This window comes from Balaenoptera physalus (genome assembly GCF_965194825.1).
Source record: "Balaenoptera physalus genome assembly, chromosome: 3".
Classification (NCBI taxonomy): Eukaryota; Metazoa; Chordata; class Mammalia; order Artiodactyla; family Balaenopteridae; genus Balaenoptera; species Balaenoptera physalus.
In genome coordinates this window covers 164,146,554-164,166,604 of record NC_138890.1, presented here as the reverse complement: position 1 = coordinate 164,166,604, position 20,051 = coordinate 164,146,554, and the positions used below count along the sequence as shown (strand labels likewise).

The following is a 20,051-nucleotide window of genomic DNA, read 5'->3' as shown; positions in this document are numbered from 1 at the left end:
CACGCAGAGATGAGAATGTCAAGGGCTGCCCTAGTAAATGCCCAGGCCTTGGTACCAGTGTCTACTCAGGTGCATCATCTCTAGGATCTTACTCTCACTCTCTCCTCAGGGAGAAAAGGGCCACTTCCTCTCAGCACCCACCCTCTCTTCCTACTGCCTCCCAAGGCTCTCATCCACTAAGCAGGATCAGAGGGGCAGTGCATGCGTGGACCTTCCCCTATCCCCATCCCAGCAATCTGGGTACAGATTTCCCCCTGACAGGGCCAGCTCCTTGAGTTTTCTGCCCTGTGTTCAAAAGGGCCCCATGCTTGGTTTGTTGCTCTGCTGTTGCCCTCTTGAAATTCCTAATCATTTTGTTTTTTTTTTTTGGCTGCACCGCACAGCCTTCGGGATCTTAGTTCCCCACCAGGGATTGAACCCGCGCCCCCTGCAGTGGAAGCTCGGAGTCTTAACCACTGGACCGCCAGGGAAGTCCCAATCATTTCTTAATGAGGGCCCCAGATTTTCGTTTTGCTCTGGGGCCCACAGATGATGTAGCCAGCCCGTGCTGCCTCCTAACATGCTCCTTGACTTTTGTATGTTTACTTTCAAAGGCAAGTTCAAGGATACAGTAGGTAAGAAAGGAGCAGACTGCTTCTGTTAATTTAAGGAGAAGTGGACTTGCTGGGATAAAAAGGTTTAAATCGTATCAAGGCTTTTTGATGTGCATGTTGCCGGATACTTTAAAGTCCTTGTATCTGTTTATTCTTGCAGCCATGCAATGGATATTCTCACTCAAACCATTTTGCAAAGGCATGGACTATAAGTGGTATCTTCTTGTTTTGTTTTGTCTCTTTATGAGCAAGTTAGACTATGTTTCAGCTTCTATTCCACCACTTGTGTTTCTTCGGTGAATAGCCTATTGTCATCTTTTTTAACAACTTATATGCTAGTCTTAGTGTCTTTCAAGTGATTCCTATGAGTTCTTTGGAGAATAAAGACATTTGCCCCTTGTGATTTTTTTCCCCCAAAGGGTTGTTTGGCTTCAATTACATTTGTTGCTATTTGTTTGTTTTTCTTATACGGAAGTTTGAAATTTTTATATGGTTGAATGTCCTGATAATTTTCTTTGTACTTTCTTCTGTTGGTTTTAGGTTAATAGGCTTATAACCTTCTAGAAATTTGATAAATATTTAGTTCTGTTTTCTTTTGAATTTATATCTTGTGAGTTTTATACTTTGTTTTTTGAGTAAGATGAGGATATGATTTTTAAAAAAATAGATACCTAATTGTCCCAGTACCAGTTATTAATTCTTCCTTCTTCACTGATTTTCAGGGTTAACTTTTCTGTCTTCGCTGTTTATATACGAATTTATTTCTGGGCTCTCCATTCCGTTCCACTGGTATTTCTGATTTAATTGGTGTACCTTTATATGCCATAAATGGTGTAGGACTGGTCCATTTCAAAATCCCTGCAAGTTTTGCACACATTTAATTATTACACCATTTATGGATATGATTGGATATTTCACCATATCCAAACGGTAAAATAAAAGCATAATAAACTTGCCCTCAAAAATATTGCAATATACAAAGCAACATTTTAAAAAAAATCAGCATTGTTTCCTTCCTGTCAAATACTGTAAATAAATGAAACCTTCTTTTGATGGCAAATACTGTGGTAAATCAAAGCACTGTCTAATGAATTCAGATTAAGTTCTGTGGTCTTCAGACACTTGCCAGCCTTCAAAAGAAAGAGTAAAATGGGGACTTTTCAAAAAGAAAAAAAAAAAGCATCCCCTTTCTGTACCTCCAAATAATTTTATTTTCTGGTCTATTCTCAGGTATCTGTTTTTCTCTTAACCACTGTCAGATTTAAGTAGTTTTCCTATGGATTTAAAGTATACAAGTGGCATTTTTTTAAAATGTTCAACATTCAGACTCTTTACTAAATCATTGTCTCATACTGATCTATGCTAAATTTATTTTTCTGTACTTGATTCTTTGTATTTTGAAAACTTGCTAGTTTTACAATTTGGATAAACTAAAAAGGCAAAGTCTGTGTTTACCTGATAGCTACTACCTTGTTCATTCAACAGGTCTGTATCGAGGGTCTTCAAGTAGCTGGCACTGTGGGTAGCAGTGATCTCCACAGACAGAGTCCTTCTCTGGGGAACCCTCAGGGTGCATTCCGGGAGGAGGGCAGTTGCTCCTGTCACACAGAGTCTCACGGGCCGTAGTAGAGAGTTTGGGCTTAAGCCAGAACCCAATGGGAAACTGTTAAGGGGTTTAAACTGGGCTGGTGATACGATCTGGTGATGTGTGTATCATCGTCTATGACACCTCAAGAAGATGGGGAAGGAGGGGTAAAAAGGGCAGAGGGGGAAGACAGGGCAAAATATTTAATTCCGTCTCTTTACTGTAAAAGATAGAAATCTGGAGGCAGGCAAGATTATTCTGCCCGTCTCTCACCATACATCTGAAAACATTTCCTTAGCTGTCATCACACTGAGAAAAACAGTACCATCACAAATGCCTGAAATGTTTACGTTTTATTTAAGTAAGTGAAGGCCCTGTAAGTTGCATTCCAACAAAGTCTTTATGAACATACTCGTATCATAAACATCCCCTAGAATTTCCATCAGGGTTCCACAAAATGTATTCGATTTTTAGGATGAGTATAATAATTTTACAAGAAGGTGAATGAAGAACGGCCTGGAGTAGAGGAAGACATTGATGCACAGCTTGAAATGTCAGATCCCCGTGACCTGTTCTTCCTTCAGACAAAATGGGATAGTCAGAATGTCCCTGTCACCTTCACGGATGAAGCGATGCCTTTGTACTAGAAGAATTTGGGACAAGAATTCTAGGGAATTTTACAGTTATTAATCAAGTATCTGTACGTCCAGAAAGAGAATGAAGTAAAGGAACAACAGCTGTTGGTGGAGTATTTGATCTATTTTGGCTAAAAGGCAAAGCTGTTATATTTTCAAAAGAGAGGAGAGATTAGCTCCTAAGTTGCTATATTCAAGAACTATTCTAGTTTCAGGCAGGATTTATTTTGCTTAACGTTTCTTGTTTTATGGAAGCCAGACGTTTCGCTTCACTGGCCCCTGCAAACCTTAAGTTAGGTTATGACCGCAATTTATATGATAAAAGGGCTGTAAATGCAAAATTTAGGGAGAGCGATTTTTTTTAATGCATAAAGCTTTGCAAAATACAACACAGATTGTAGGTGGAAGCTGAATTAAAGTTTTTAAAAGAAGAAAGACCTACCAAGTCATCTGTTCATTGCCCAGAGCAAATTAAACTATTTCACAGGGTCTGGAAGCCTTATCAAATTTATCATGTGGCTATATATACAGCTTCTTATTTTTACTTGGTTGTGCTTTTTTAAAAGTTACAATTCATCACTGTTAAAATAATTACTTTATGCTTATTCCACCTTTCACAGAGTCAGTCTCTACAGGAAAAAATTGCAGCATATTTTTTTCACGTAGAAAAAAAATCTTTAGGATGATTTTTTTTTTTCTTCTTTTTCTTTCTTTTTTTTTTTTGGCTGCACCAAGTGGCTTGCAGGATCCTAGTTCCCGGACCAGGGATAGAACCCAGGCCCTTGCACTGAAAACGCAGAGTCCTAACCACTGGACTGCGAGGGAATTCCCAATTTTTTTTTCTTGAATTCTAAGTTTTATCTTTGTTAAGCATACATTTCTGCAATTCCAACATTGATCACCAGGTGCAGCAGACAGACTCTTCCTTTGTTTCTTATTGGTTCACATAACAGAAATCCAGTAGCAGGGTGAGCGTCAGGACCGATTCGAACTGGTTTGTGTCTTGGGGATGTTCTTACCTGATTTCTTTCTGTCTTTCTGTTTTGCTGTATGCATCTTCATGGTAAGGTGGATGCTCCTTTTTGATACAATATGGTTGCTAACAACTCCTAGGGTTATAATCCAGAGAGAGAGAGCACCTTTTTCCCTACCATTGACTACTTTGACCATTTAACTCTCCCTCTGTATCTGCCTAGTCAATCACTGGTCAGTGAGGATAGGCTCATGTTGATTGGCTTAGGACAGGCAGAGCTCCCTGCTGGAGACAGAGGTGAATTCACTGTCACCCAATCATGAGAGAGCTACACAAAGGCAGGGGGATGGAATGGATTCAGGGTGGGGGCAATCACTGCACTCAATGTACTGCTTTGGCCTCTCCTCCCTTTCAGTTCTGATTTAGAAGGATTCTGGCTATCTGTGAAGTACTCTGTTGCTGCCATTCATATTTTCTCAGTTGCTTTGTGCTCAGAGATGCCTATTGGCAGAAATGGTTACCTCTCCTCCTATGAAATAGATTGGTGGCTTCCCACTGTGGTTCCAAGGGAACCTTCTCCCAACCCAAGGAAGGTGGAAGAGATGTAGGAGGAGAAGAATGATACTCTTAGGGAGCATGGCAGGTAATAAAATTGGGTCTTTCATTTGGGCACTAAGAAAGATCACACTGGACATGCAAGGTCAGAAGTGACACGCCCAAAGGGAAGACATGGCAGTGAAATAACCCAGGAAATTTTTATGTATAAGTTTCTTATATATATATAGAATTTCTATTCAGTTGAGGAAGGAGGAAGTTGGTTAACAACTCTAGCTCTTTCACTTGACCTTTAACTTTTAGGGTCCTGGTTTGTGGTTGTAAAGTGGTTTTTAGTTTTGCTAGAGGGTTGGTAACTTTTTGAGTCAAGGAGGAATAGAGAACGTGGGAGTGGAAAGGGATCTTGAAGACGACCTCCTCCGATATTCCTCTCCCCGGTCTGATAATGCCGCACTGATTGTTGCTGAAAAGTCTTGAGTAGCTTCAGGACCGCCCAGCTAGTCAGGGAGTAAGTGTGGATCCGAGCTATGAATTCTGGTTTCTTCACTTAAGTGATTTCTTAACGGTATTTAGTGCCTGTGTCTTCTCTGTGGCAGGAAAACCTGCTTGTTGTAATCTTCTTTGCCAAGCAGGGCTGTTTGGATCTTTCTTAATTCCCTTTACAGAATTTTGACAATAGACTTCTGCTCATGACTTTCTAATTAATGGGCCATGTGGGATGGGAAACATAATAAGATCCTAAGATTGTCTTGTATTAAACAAGATTAAGATCTGGAAGTATAGCCCTTTTTTTCTCCTTTCACCATTGGTAGACTTACTGCTTATGTGTGAAAGGAGGAGAGTCAATGCCTTTTAAGATTTATTATTCAGAATTTCCACGAATTTGGATAGATCATCACAGATAATTAAGGTAAACACAAATAAACATGCTTTGTATAAAATCCCTAAAATCAATGAGTGGCTATAGGGTACAAAGGTCTGTAATTGTCAGACACAGACTGGGTTTGGGTCCCCTAAAGCCACAAAATATTGCTGCCTGTCCCTTTACAACGCTTTCTGTTGAAAGGTGAAATTGGTATTTTCTCCACTCTTTCCCTGTCCTCAATGTCCTGCAGTTACGTAACCTCTGTCACCAAGATGGCTTGATTATGGAATTGTGTTGGACATGGTGTCTGGCACATGGGATGCTGAATGAATGAGTGGGTGAATCAAGAAGAGGCACTGGGCTTCCCTGGTGGCGCAGTGGTTGGGAGGCTGCCTGCCAGTGCAGGGGACACGGGTTCGAGCCCTGGTCTGGGAAGATCCCACATGCCGCAGAGCGGCTGGGCCCGTGAGCCACAACTGCTGAGCCTGCGCGTCTGGAGCCTGTGCTCCGCAACAAGAGAGGCCGCGATAGTGAGAGGCCCGTGCACCGTGATGAAGAGTGGCCCCCGCTTGCCACAACTGGAGAAAGCCCTTGCACAGAAACGAAGACCCAACACAGCCAAAAATAAATAATAAAATAAATAAATTAATTAAAAAAAAAAAAAAAAGGAAGAGGCACTTACTTACAACTTTATTGTCACTTGAGCCTCTTGATGCCAGGAAACAAGCATGTGGCTTTGAATTTACCCTCAGATCCTGCTGAAACAGCCTTGAACTTCAAAAAGAACTCTTGTCTTTCCCTGCCCATCTGGATTAAGCCAGGCACAGTCTTCTTCATGATCTTTGGGACATAGCAGTCCTTCAGAACTTTGGAGGAAAATCATCGGTGCAAATTGTAGTGAGGCTGTTATTAGCATAAAACTGCCTTGTGAATGACTTGCAGTATGATGGAAATTCTTGTGCCGACGCACTACCCTTTCGCCTGTCTGTGCTCTGATCCTCTCATTACTCTGCTCAGAAACCCAGCTGTGAAGCACCATCTGTCAGCAGCGGCAGCGGCATCGGTCTCAGTGTCAGCTGACATCTGTGTTAACTCTGGAGGACTTGCCTGAAGGCCCTTTCAGGTGGGTGTGAGGCTCGGGGGAGCCAGGCTCCGCCTTGGTGCCTTTGGTGAAATATTGCCTGGCCTTTTCAACTTAAAACCACCTGTGATGGAGCGCCAAGTGCTTGCTTTTCCGCGTGCTGGGAGACTCTTTCAGGACTTCTGCATTCCATGATGCATTAAACCCTATGGCTAATCTTCCTTCTCCTGTCAAAATAATACTGCCATGCAAGGAGACTGGAGTAAATGCTCATAGGATAGACTCAGGGTAGGATTTTCTGCTTTCTGCTTCATTCTGCAGAAAATGGTGTTGGGGAATCTACTGGGTTGAAGAGCGTCCTCCCCCTCCCTTCCTGAAACATCAGAATGTGACGTTATTTGGAAATAGGGTCGTTGCAGGTGTAATGATTAAGATGAGGGCACACTGGAGTAGGGTGGGCCCTTAATTCCATAAGGCTGGCGTCCTTCTAAGAAGGGATACAGAGTCACATAGAAGGAAGACGGCCATTTGATGACAGGCAGAGATTGGAGATATGCTGCCCCAAGCCAAGGAATGCCAAGGATTGCTGACAACTGCCAGAAGCCAAGAGAGATTCTTGGCATGGAGCAGATTCTCTCTAGAGCCCTTGGAGGGAGCACGGCCCTGCTGGCACCTCGATTTCAGACTTCTAGCTTCCAAGACTGTGAGACAATCCACTTCTCTTGTTTTAAGCCATCCAGATAGTGATAATTTGTTACAGCAGCCCTAGGAAGCTAATACAAAGTAGTATACAGTATGTCACCACTGGGAATCTGTATGGATTTTGTAAGTTCTGTTTTGCATGCTCAACACATAGCCATTATGTAAAGACTAACTTTTGGAGTAACATAGATATAACTGGTGCCCGTAAGGAAGGGATAGTGCTTTTTAGGAAATATTATGAGAACAGGGCTATTCCATTAGGAGTGAATTTCCAGTTTATTCACTCAGTCAGTCCTTCAGTCTTATGCCAATTCATTCAACACACATGTACTGATTGACCATAATATGCCAAGCACAGTGCTTGCTTTGGAGAGTAGAGCAGTGAACAAAATAGGTATGGAATCTACCCTTGTGAAGTTGAGAATCCAGTGGAGAAGACAGACTGAGTTTGTTTATAATCAACCTACATATATATATGTATATTTTAACATCTTTATTGGAGTACAATTGCTTTACAATGGTGTGTTAGTTTCTGCTTTATAACAAAGTGAATCAGTTATACATATACATATGTCCCCATATCTCTTCCCTCTTGCATCTCCCTCCCTCCCACCCTCCCTATCCCACCCCTCTAGGTGGTCACAAAGCACCGAGCTGATCTCCCTACATATTTTTAACATCATTATAAAAGAAAAAAGCAGTCATACTAAAAAGCAATGAAATTTTATGAATCAAATAGTATTTGGGAATATCACTTAATGATCCTATTTAAAAACTTAAACCTACTGCATTTATGTTCAATTCTATTTGTGTGTCTGTGTTTTATATCCTCACCCAGTATAGACTGTCTTGTTTTTTGTAGTGCTAATCATAATCCTTCACATACAGTAGGTTTAGCATGTAGTTGCTGAATTAAATTGAATTATTGATTAAGAATAAAAGTAGGGAGGATGGTTAATAATAGCTAACATCTAACATCTATTAAGTATCTATTATATGTATATGCCTTATAGAATTGACCTCATTTTACTCTCATAGCTGTTTCTATGAGTTTATATTTCCCAGTACACCATTTTACAGATGGAGAGACTGAGGGTCTCCAAAAGTAAAAAAACTTCCTCCAGCTCAACCAGCTAGTTAGTGGCAAAGCCAAGATGCGGGTCCGAGCAACGGGCAGTCGGGCTTCACGCCCTGGGCCGCACCTCCGGCTTTAGTCACACTTGCAGCCATCCTGCTGCCTTCCGTGGATTCGTTTAAGAGGGCTGTGTCGGAATCATGTGCCTTCCTTCTTTTTCTTTTTACTAATCACAGCCTCCGGGAGTAATGCAGAAAAGATTGGCTTTAATTGACATTTTGGCTAAGAAAACCTTCTTTCCTCACCAAGGTAAAAAGAGCGTGACACTAGAATGTGGAATGATTACTGATCACTTAAATCATTTCTATATAATTCTTTCTCTCTTTAGCCTTTGGCTTCTAAGCTAATGTTACTTAAATGACTAGATACCCTGCAGGGTCGTGTGTGGTTAAGCCCAGGCTTGCATTTCACATCATGGTTTCACTTGTGTGGTGTTGGAGCGGGGACTCCCGCTCCTGTGCTGTCTGCCTTGAGGCCGAAGCTCTTGCCTTTCCTAGAGAGAATGTGGACCATCCCCAGGTAGAGGGCAAAGGGGACGTCCCCAGGCCATCTCCTGGCTGTCCAGCTCCAATCAAAGTCCCATGGGCTTCGGGAGAGCCAAGCTTTGTGCAGCAGGTGTGTGTTCGGATCCCAAAGCCCTGTGCTGCTCTATTAGCCTCTGTGATGTCGGCCGGTTGGCAGCCCATCCTGGAAGCTGCTGCAGGATCGTAAGTAAGTGGCTCCGGAGGAGCTGCTGACTCAGCCGCGGGGTTGTCCCTGTTCCTCTCCTGGAAGAACTCTGTGTACTGTGTTCGCCTGCTCCAGCCGCAGCCCTCAGGATCTGATTTCAGCTGGAAACAAGCAGCACTAGAAGTTTCAAAGTTAAAAACCACAAGTATTGAATCCAGCACTCTGGCATGGCAGTATCATTCACAGTAGCTACAAGGTGGAAACACCCCAAGTGGCCGTCAGTATGCCCCCCAAAGTGGTACATACACACAGTGGAATACTATTCACCCATAAAAAGGAATGAAGTACTGATACAGGCTACAATCTGGATGAACCTTTGAAAACATGATACGTGAAAAAAGCCAGACACAAAAGGATGAAGATTGTATGATTCCATTTATATGAAGTATCTAGAATAAGCTTATTTGTGGAGATGGAAAGCAGGTTAGAGGTTATCAAGGGCTGGAGGACAGAGGAATGGGGAGTTACTGGGTAATTGTACAGAATTTCTGTGTCAGGTAATGGAAAAGTTTGTAAACAGTAGTGATGGGTGTACAACACTGTGAATGTAATGGATGCCACTGAATTGTACACGTAAAAAATAGTTAAGATGGCAAATTTTATGTTATATATGTTTTTAAAATAATGAAAAAAATGCCAACACCCTGAACCAGATCTTGCATCTCTCAGCAATGAGCTAAGTGTTGAAAAGCATCCTTGGCTTTTCTCAGGCTGGACATAAACCTATGAGAACTGTGGCCTTGTAGGGGAAGGGCCCAGCACACGGGCAGGGTGAAGGAGGTGCTCGGTTAACAGATGTTGTTCCCTGTTTCTGCCTAGACTGCCCCCCAGTTACAGCATGTGTGGCCTGCTCAGTGGCCCTGAGGTCACTTGTTAGGTGCTTTGGAAACTGGAGTAAAGAAAGTTCCAGTTAGGACATTAAATGGCTTGGAAGGGAAAAAAAATCAAAACATGACTGAGAGTTCTCTATTTCCTTTCCTTTCCTTTCTTTTTCTTGTCCTCCTGAGACTGTATTTCCAGTCTTCACCAGGAGAGAACAAAAAATGGAGAAGCAAAGCGAAGGACATCATCTACTGTTCTTCACTCACAATAAAGTGAAGCAGGGGCTCAGGATTTGATGGCCTCCTCATTTCACTCTAGTTCAGCGTCTCCGACTCTGGAGAACTCATCTATTAAATCCCCGCTGGCCTGCAAGAGCTAATACGCGTTCACAGTATGTGTTCAGTTTCTTTCCAAAAACTAATATGCACCTGGGCCAGGGATTAATCCAGATCATTTTTTGAGGTAACTAATATTATTATTCTGTATATACAGACATTTGAACTGTGGATCAAAGAAGATAAGAAAGTATCTCAAGATGACAATCAGGAAAATAACAGTGAATTCAACACACAAACATGACCCACTGCTCCCTTGATCTAATTCTGAGATACAGAAAAAAAAAGAGAAACTCTCTTTCCTTTGGTGTGGACATTTAATATTAAAGCAGACTCTCATGGTGCACCGGCAGCCGCTTGGAAACAAGGTGCCGGAGAGAAACAGGAAATAAGGGGCTAAGGCCCTCACCACGTGGGCCCACGTGCTCCTTTGTAGATTTCCTATCAGAGGTCTGTGGCTGAAATCTGCAGGAATGAGTTCAGTGCATATAGTCTGGAATTGATAAAGGGAGCCAATTTTGCAAGGGATTTCTTGGACTCTTAAGAAAATGTTAGAAATCATAGGACCCCACTGATTCATTTTTCTGTTATGTCTTGATTGATCTTTTCTGTCTTCCCCTTTACCTTCCTCATGTTATCAATAAATAACAACGGAATGTCTGACTGTCTTGTTTTAAACATCTGCATTTGCACAGTCAGCCTGGGCACTGGGAAAGAGAAGAGAGAAGAAACTTAGTGTTGCAATTTTATATATGGGGATTTTTATATTAAAAGAGACTTAGAATCTTATTCTAATAGGATCCCCATTTAATGAACATTTCTCCTTCTCTTCAGACATTGGGAAAACCTGTCACCCTCTAACAGAAAGCCTGAAGGAATCAATGATTGGAATCACATTCTTCTGCTAACATTCCCGGGTTAACAGTGTGCCCCAAGTGACCGAAATGATTGACCCACCAACTAATTTGTCCGTACAGTGGTTCACATTTACACGTGTGTATGTTCACCTGTTAACAGACAATGCTTACCAACTTCAGTGCATTATTAGTCTTCGCTTGCTTTGGTATTTGTATATTTGATACCTAATTGTTTGTTCAATTGCCCTCATTTGGGCCTCTAGCCCACTTGGGAGGAAATTCAATAAAAAGCCAAATTTTACTGTACCAAATCCAGCAGGCACAGTTTGGATATGCTAACAACTCCTAATGGGGGTTTTGGCCATTGGTCAAATAAACAAACTTTCATGTAGCAGTTGGATAGAAAGCAGAATTGCCAACTTTGTTTATGCTTGAGGGATTTTTTTACTGGATCTATAAGGCATGTAGAATTTAATTTATATGTGTATGTAATATTTACTTACTATTATATAATAGTAAAATAATAATCAGTGTTTTAAATTTCATTTCTTGTTTCCTGATAGAAATTGAACGGTGATAAATATGTCAGTAGTAAACAATCATGGTGGATTCTGGCCGGGACCGGATGTGATTGAATGCTTTACAGCCCTTATTAGCTCATAGCAACCTCTCCCACCCTGAAAGGTGGCGGTACAGTTCCCCTATTCTTAGTAGAGAAAATAGGTAGTTGGTTTTGTTTGTTTGTTTGTTTTTATCGGTATTTTATGGATGAAGGCAGTGAAGCTTAGAGAGTTTGAGAGGTCTTCTCCCGGGCATGGTGCACGGAAGTGGTAAACATGGATTTTAAACTCCCGTGGGTCTCACGTCGTGATGGACACTTGTATGTGTCAGCTGGGCCAGGCTGTAGTGCCCAGCTGTGGAATCAGACGCTAATCTAGGTGTTGCTGTGAAGGTGTTTTGTGAATGTGGTTAACATCTGCAATAGTTGACCTTAAGGAGACTACTTTTGACGATTACTGTAGACTGGACCGTGGGCCTTCAATCCAATCACTTGAAGGTCTTAAAAGCAAAATGTGAGATTTACTGGAAAAGAAGGAGTTCTGCCTCAAGGCTGCAGCATTAACTCCTTCCTGAGTTTCCATCCTGCTGGCCTGCCTACCCTACAGATTTCCAACTTGTCAGTTTCAACTATCCTGTGAGCCAATTCCTTTAAATCTCTCTCTGACTCTGTATCTATATATATTATATGTGTTGGTATTATATATATATATCTTTTTTTTTAAAATTAATAGCTACTTTATTTTTTATTTATTTTATTTATTTTTGGCTGTGTTGTCTCTTCGTTTCGTGCGAGGGCTTTCTCTAGTTGCGGCAAGCGGGGGCCACTCTTCATCGTGGTGCGCGGGCCTTTCACTATCGCGACCCCTCCCGTTGCGGGGCACAGGCTCCAGACAAGCAGGCTCAGCAGCTGTGGCTCACGGGCCCAGTTGCTCCGTGGCATGTGGGATCTTCCCAGACCAGGGCTTGAACCCGTGTCCCCTGCATTAGCAGGCAGATTCTCAACCACTGCGCCACCAGGGAAGCCCTATATGTATCTTACATATATGCATATATGAATAACCCTATATATTTATTTATTTATTTATTTATTTATTTACTTACTTACTTACTTATTTATTTATTTATTTATTTATTTATAGAAATAATGCCATAATTTTCCCTGGTCATTACATGTCTCCTGATAGGAGATATTTACACATCTCCTATCAGTTCTGTTTCTCTGGAGAAGGATGTCAAAGCCCGGGCACCATGACACCCATTTGCAAAAAGTGAAAGAGGTTTCCATCTCCACATTACAGGAGATGAAACAAGATTCAGAGTTTGAGAGACTTGCTCATAGATAACGCATGTGGCTTGGAGTTGGCAGAGCTGGGGTTTGAAGCCAGAGACTCCAGAGATGGTGCTCGAAACACTCAAACCCAGATCACTCCAGCTGCATGAGAAGTGGGCAGCCGTGATGGATACAGGACAGGGCGGCTGATGTCTGTTAAGCACTTGTGTGTGATGGTCACCGCACTGAGCACTTTGCCTGGTCCTCCTGGGCTCTTGGTACAGCTTTCTGTGGAGGTCAAGGCATCGGTCACCAGGAGAAGCTCCTGGCTGCTTCTCAGACCGTGTGGCAGATCTGAATCACCTGGAGGGCATGTGGAAACATAGGTGGCTGAGCCCTCCTCTCCCCCCCCCCCCCGCACCCCGTTTCCCATTTAAGGGCAGGGGAGATGAAGCTCCGCCTTCTGTAGTGGGGCTGTCACAGAATTTGTAGGTATATTTTGAAACCAGCGCACCTCAGTTCTTGCTGGTATTAGTGTTTTCTCAGGTCTGGCTGTGCCTCCCCTGCACCCCTCCGTGGTGATCAGCTCTCGTTCTGGCTGTAGAAGGATCACACCCGCTAAGCTGACTCCCCTAGGCGGGTCCCCAACAGACGCTCCTCTGCTTGGGGTCCTGTCGCTGCCACAAGGGATCCCAGGCGACTCCAGGAAGTCGCACCTCAGGAGCTCCCTGAGTCCAGCCAGACTACCCTGCAGCCTGCCGTGGCCGTGCGTCTGGTTGGTGCTGGGGTGTCTAAGGGTGATGCTCTCCGGTGTGCTAATTATAGGGAGCGAGGTGACAGCACCCCTCTGTCCCCAGAGCTGCTCGTCTTTATCTAACACACCGCCCCCTCTCTCTGAGGAAGCCCAGAGAGAGAAACAGGTTGCAATCTGGGTATGTCTTACCTGTGCTTCCCTTTCGCCTGGTCCTTTCCAGTTACTTCCCTAGGCTGGGCTTCCTGCCCCATCTTCCCACCACCTCCCTCTGGTCTGGACTTCCCTTATATAAAACTCCAGGATCTAATCTGACAGGTCTGGCCCTTGATTTGCTAAAGGAGGTGAGATATGTTGGCAGTCCCTTCCTAAGACAATAACTTAGCTTACAAAAACATTGTCACACAGCAGATTTGTTTTTGACCATTAGAAGCCAAGTATCACCTTGTTCTTTCCTTCTGAGTTCCTCCTGTGACAGTTCTTCTGTAAGTGCCCCCTCTCCTCCTGCCCCCAGCACACACACAACTTTTCCCTTTCCACTTGAGCTCACTGGGGAGATGGTTATGCTTCCATAAGCAAGGCAGAAGAGAAGAGCATATTAATAGTATCCAAAATATGCAACCCATTATACTAAGATTTATTGAGTATTTTCTAAATGCACTCTCCGAAGTGATATATCTGCATTATTGTATTTAATGTCACCCCACCCTGTTTATAGCTGAAAACACTAAAGCATCGAGAGGTTTTATAATTTGCTCAATACTAGTAAGTGGCAAATCCAGATATAAACCCCGGCCTCCTGACTCTAGATCCTACACCCTACCCACTTAAGTGTACGTGAAAGCTGGTTACAAGCTGTGAAACCAGATTTAATACAAGATTATATGTAGTTGATCCTCACTATTTGTGGATCCCGTATTTGCAGATTCGCCTACTAGCTGAAACTTATTTGTAACCCCAGAAGGGGACTCACGATGCTTTCATGGTCATCCTCGGATGTGCACAGAGGGTGAAGAATTTGAGTGGCCAGGCGTGCAGGATCCCAGCTGAGGTTGAACAAGGCGACTTCTTGTTTCAGCTCTCATGCTGCGAGTAAGGGTCCTTATAGTCTCCGTAGTGCCACGTGTTTCACATTTTCATGTTTTTATTGGTGAATTCACGATTTGAAATGTGTAGTGCCGAAGAGCTAGGTGTCTGGTGTTCCTAAGTGCAGGAAGGCTGTGATAGGCTTTACATGTGTTAGGTAAGCTTCCTTTAGGCTTGAGTCGCGGTGCTGTTGGCCTTGAGTTCAGCGTTAATGTATGAACAATAAGTAAGGTGTCTGTATTTTTTTTTCTTTTTAAAAAATTTTTTATCTTATATTGGAGTATAGTTGATTAACAATGTTGTGTTAGTTTCAGGTGTACAACAAATTGATTCAGTTATACATATACATGCATCTATTCTTTTTCAAATTCTTTTCCCATTTAGGTTATTACAGAATATTGAGCAGAGCTCCGTGTGCTATACAGTAGATCCTTGTTGGTTATCTAATTTAAATATTGCAGTGTGCACATGTCAATCCCAAACTCCAAGCTGTGTTTAAAAACACGCATAAAACAAGTTTACGTATTGATGGGGTTGACAAAAATGTGATCAGAGGCTCACAGACACCTAATCCTGTGTTTCCCCTCAGAGCAATGATTCCCTGTTGTTAATTCAGTGTTTGCAGAGACTTCAGGGAACATAACAAGAATGGACTGTATCGATCTCTCTGTTACCTTGCTTTCCTTAATTAGTTAATTCGTTAATAAATACTCAGGCATTTAAGAATGCTTTGCTTATCAAAAGGCATACATTCTTAATGGAGGTGATATCACCCCCAAGGGGACAAAAGTTGGTTCTTGGGGTGGAGGGGAGTGAAAATCTTACTCTTTCTATATAAAAAGCATATATATATATATATATATATATATATATATATATATATACACACACACACAGTACATAACAAATCTGCAGTACATCTTTGGTATTACAATTTCAGTTAGAGGGTGATAAGGAAAAATGTCTAAAAAGTTTCCTTGGAGGGAGGGCAATCATGAAACAAAGGTTGAGACACACAGATGTAGGGCACAGTGAATAATACGATGAAGCATCTCAAGTATTTACTAGACTACGCAGCACAGCATATGCGCTCAGTGTTAGCTGTTTATTAGAAAAATCATTATTAATAGTATTTGTTTCCCCAATCTTCTTCCCTTTCTTCACAGACCAGCATTTCCTATACTGCAGATTGTGGTCTTCTGAGGGATCTGCACACACATTTTCAGATCTGTCTGAAAATTTCTCCTGAAATTTGTTGTTTTCTTTTGTGCTTTCATTTTTATGATGATCTTAAAGATGATGCTTGCATACCGGTCCTCTTTGTAGCAGAGTCCCCCCACAAGATTTCATTGCCCAAGTTTGCACCTGGCTTTTAAGGAGGGAACTCTACTTCAGTGGTTATAGGCTAATAAGGAATAAAAGAAGAGCAGACTGAAAGCGCTTGAATGATACAGTCAGAGCAAGTGAGGGCCAACTGACGTGCACCCTGTTGTAGCAGGAAGGACTCCCCGAGTTCAAGTGGATGGAAGTGGTGGGCAGGGCGAGTCCCCACAGGGCCGGGGTAGTGTGGACATGCCCAAACCAAGAGCCCATTGGCTTCAGGAGCTAGTGCTGCATCTACGTTTTGAAAGGCAATGTAATCTCAGCAAAATAACATCATCTGCCAGGTTAAATTAATGCTGTTCATTTGAATTTTATGGGTTTTATTGTTTTCGTGTCCAATTCGTTAGTTTGTTTTGGTCTTACTGTTGAATCAGATCTAAGGCAGATGGAGGCCATCTCTAATTTTCCATTTGTGCATCACAAGTAACAATATGATAAAAATAATTTCTATAAGTTAGTGGTGCGCAGTAATTTTTGTTTGCCATATTACAGTAGTATTTGCTTGACTCAGGTTTGAGGAGAACGACCATGGACTCATAGAATCATAGACTATTTGAGCTGCTGGAAATCACTTAGTCCAACCATCTCCTCTATCAGATGTCGACACTGAGAAGTGAAATGTCCAAAGTCAGAGAACAAGGGAGCAGCAGACTGAGGTCAGAGACCAGCTTGACATACTTCTAACTAGGTACCAGGTCCAACATGTCAACCCCCACCAAGGGTGAACCATGGCAGATAAATGGTGCTTCCTGACTCACATAAATGCTGCCGCAAAGGCCTGACACATACTGATGGAGAGTTTCTGCACTGTCTGCTAACTCTGAGAGAGGAGGATGTGAAATGGGCAGAAATGATGGGAATAACAGAATTGTTTCAGAGCCATAAGTTATAATGAGCAGTGGTGAGAAGAAGCAAAAATCCTGAAGCTCTTTCAATTGAAACCCATTTGTGCTTTTCTACTTTGTCCTTTTTATAGACTATAAACTCACTCTACCTAACTGGGGTGTGTACACTGTGCAGGGAAGACTATTGGAAAACAGTGTTTCTCAGCTTAATGTAAGAGTTTAGATCATAACTTGTGGTGTGAAAAGAGTTCATCTGGGATGTAATTGGTTGGTGACTGTTTTAGTTTTCTATTGCTGCATAACAGATTACCATGAATTTAGCAGCGGCTTACCACAAGATACATCTATTATTTCACTGTTTCCTTGGGTCACAATTCTGGGCTTGGATCAGCTGGGTCTTTTGTTCAGGATCTTGCCAAGCTGCAGTCAAGGTGTTGACCAGAGCTGCTTTCTCATCTGAGGTTGGGGTCTTCGTCCAGGCTCATGTGGGATTGGTAGAATTCATTTCCTTGCAGCTGTGGAACTCATGGTGTTTTGCTTCTTCAAGACCAGTAGGAAGGATCTCTCTCCTCTAGGCTCTTTAAAAGGATTTACTTATGTATTTAGGTCAGGCCCACCCAGGATAATCACCCTTTTGATTAAAGTTAGTGCCATAGGAAATATAATTACATCTGCAAAATCCTCTCACCATTGCCATGTCCTGTTGCTTAGTGGCAAATTGCGAGTTCTATCCATACTCAAGGGGAGCAGGTTACCAAGGGCATGGACACTGGCTTAGCCTGTCCAGGTTGCTACCACAAAATACCATAGACTAGGTGGCTTATAACAACAGATATTTCATTCTCACAGTTTTGGAGGCTGAAAAGTTTGAGATCAAGGTGTCTGGTGAGGACCTGCTTCCTGGTTCGTAGACGGCCATCTTTTCCCTGTGTCCTCATGGTAGGAGGGGCAAGGGAGCACTCTGGGGTCTCTTCAATAAGGGCACTAATCCCATTCATGAGGGCTCTACCCTTATGACCTAATCACCTCCAAAGGCTAATCACCTCCTAATACCATGGCATTGGGGATTAGGTTTTAAGATATGAGTTTTAGGGAACATAAACATTCAGCCTGTAGCAGGTACCATGGGGATCATCTTAGAATGCCATCCACCATGGTCATTGGCACTTCCCTCCCGAGGCAGTGAGTGTGGTTCATATTTGTAGACTTTCATGTGCATTTGGAGAATGTCTGCAATATTAATGTATATGTTCAAATTAAAATTTAGAAGAGTAGAGACTCAGTTGTGAGCTGAGGTGAGGTTATTTAGACCAGGGTTTCTCAACTTCAGCAAATTGATGTCCTGGGCTGCATAATTCTTTCTTATGAGGTGCCGTTGTGTACGTTGTAAGATGTTGAGCAGCACCCCTGGCCTCTACCCACTGAATCCAGTAAGTAGCACACCTTCCCCAGTTGTGACAATTAAAAATACCACCAGTCATTACCAGATGTCCACTTGAGGGAGAGGCGCCCCCATTTGAGAAGTCCTGCATTAGAAAAACAAAGTGGGTTTTTTTTTTGTTCGTTTTAATGAAGAACCCAATAAAGCAGGGAATTTGTTTTTTAAGGTGATGCAGCTGTTTGGAGCCAGCAGGCTCTTGCTCCTTGGATAATGCCTCATTCTTAGATTTGTCTTAATCCTTTATTAGGAAACGTATAGTTTATAGTTGCAAAGAAAAACTTAATACTGTAGATGTGTTCCCCACATGGACTCTCTGATCCACATGTATGCCAAAACAAGATTACGTTATCATATTTGACTGTGTTTTATAATCTTTTCTGAGTTTATAGTCAAGCCATATTATAATAGGGCTTTAGTTCTACTATGACATGGGTCAGATATTTCCCAAAAGATATTTAATGCCTAAAGCAAGGAACCTAATGAACTCCGTTCTTGGTATTATGGCTTCTTTCTTGGAAACAAGTGATACGGCTTGGTAAGGGATGGAGTGCAAGGCACGGTCCAGTTCTGAAATTACAAAACTCAAAAGCTGCTCGTTCCTGTTTTCTCTAGGCAAAGGCAGCTCAAGCATCTCATCCGACGTGAGTTCAAGTACAGATCACACGCCGACCCAAGCCCAGAAGAATGTGGCTACCAGTGAAGGTAGGCATCTGCTCTTCATTATCTCTTGCCCTCTGGTCGCAGTATTGGCTGTGTTTGGAAGACACGTAAAAGGTGTGAGTTTCAGTTCTGTTCTATTGAGTGGAAGCATATGAGATTCTTAAATACGAGAAGGCCAAGGTTTTCCCAGGTTTCTTTTTTGTTGCATTGCTGTCACCGTCTACTAAAGTTGTTTTGATGCGGTTTAAGGTAAATGCTGTTATTTTGTGAAAATATAACAGGCTAACTTTTGGGAAGTGTTTGTGAATGACATAGCTTGTTTTTCAGTATGGAAAACATTATGATTGTAAAATCTTTGTGCTGCAGTTGAAAGTTCCTGCAAGAACTTTCAAAATAGGCACACCTGGAATTCAGGATTTTGATAATGGGAAGGTTATAGTCATGTGATTTGTAGAACCTGAACTAGTCACCAATACCCGGGGAGTAGGAAAACAGGTTTGTTTGATTCTTTAAAGAATAAGTGAAAAGTCCTGCTTGTCAGAACAAAGATTGGTTGCATTGATATTCTTGATAAAGAATTTGACTATATGTAGTAGCACGTGTTGGAATTTAATTGCTTCCCAATAGTTGAGAAGCTTTTCAGTTATTACTTACTCGTTTGAGTGTGGAAATCATTGTTTCTATTGTAGTTATTTAGTGGAAAGTTGACCCAATTATGGAATCGGCTCCTTTTATTTTAATGTGAAACACATTTAAATGACTTCTTTTCTGACGAAGGGTTCTTCCTAAATGAATTGTTGAATGAAGGTCCATGGAAGACACGAATGCCGTTTATAATGAAAGACTTGTGAGGTGTCAGCTGATTTTCTCACGACACTGTATAGAGCCTACTTTCCTAGTGTGCAGGGTGTTGTGGAAACAACATTTCCAGTCCTTGTTTCAGAGGCTTAAGTTCTGCTGCTTGTAATACCGGGAAACGCACTCAGAGCCTGGTGTTGGTCATCTCAGTTGTTCGATTGCTCTTGATCTGCATTACAGGATATGCATTAATGATGATGCTCTACTTCTGTTGTGTGTATCTTCTCTTTGGGTATTCTTTGACTTGGTGTGTTTCAAATAAGAATTACCTTCTCTGGGTTAATTATCCCCAGACTGATGGATAAATAGCTTTTACAACTGGATTGTAT

General features: G+C 42.1%; 1 protein-coding gene across 3 annotated transcripts in view; it reads left to right on the top strand.

Annotated features, from left to right (window-relative positions):
- FBXL7 (F-box and leucine rich repeat protein 7) overlaps positions 1 to 20,051 on the top strand; it is a 421,273-nt gene that overhangs the window by 95,441 nt on the left and 305,781 nt on the right. For 2 of the 3 annotated variants that reach the window (XM_082453804.1, XM_082453805.1), the window contains exon 2: positions 18,817 to 18,906. In XM_082453804.1, the coding sequence (XP_082309930.1) occupies positions 18,817 to 18,906 (90 nt within the window). Of the gene's footprint in view, positions 1 to 6,223; positions 6,330 to 18,816; positions 18,907 to 20,051 lie in introns of all 3 variants that reach the window. The other variant, XM_082453806.1, reaches the window with a different exon arrangement.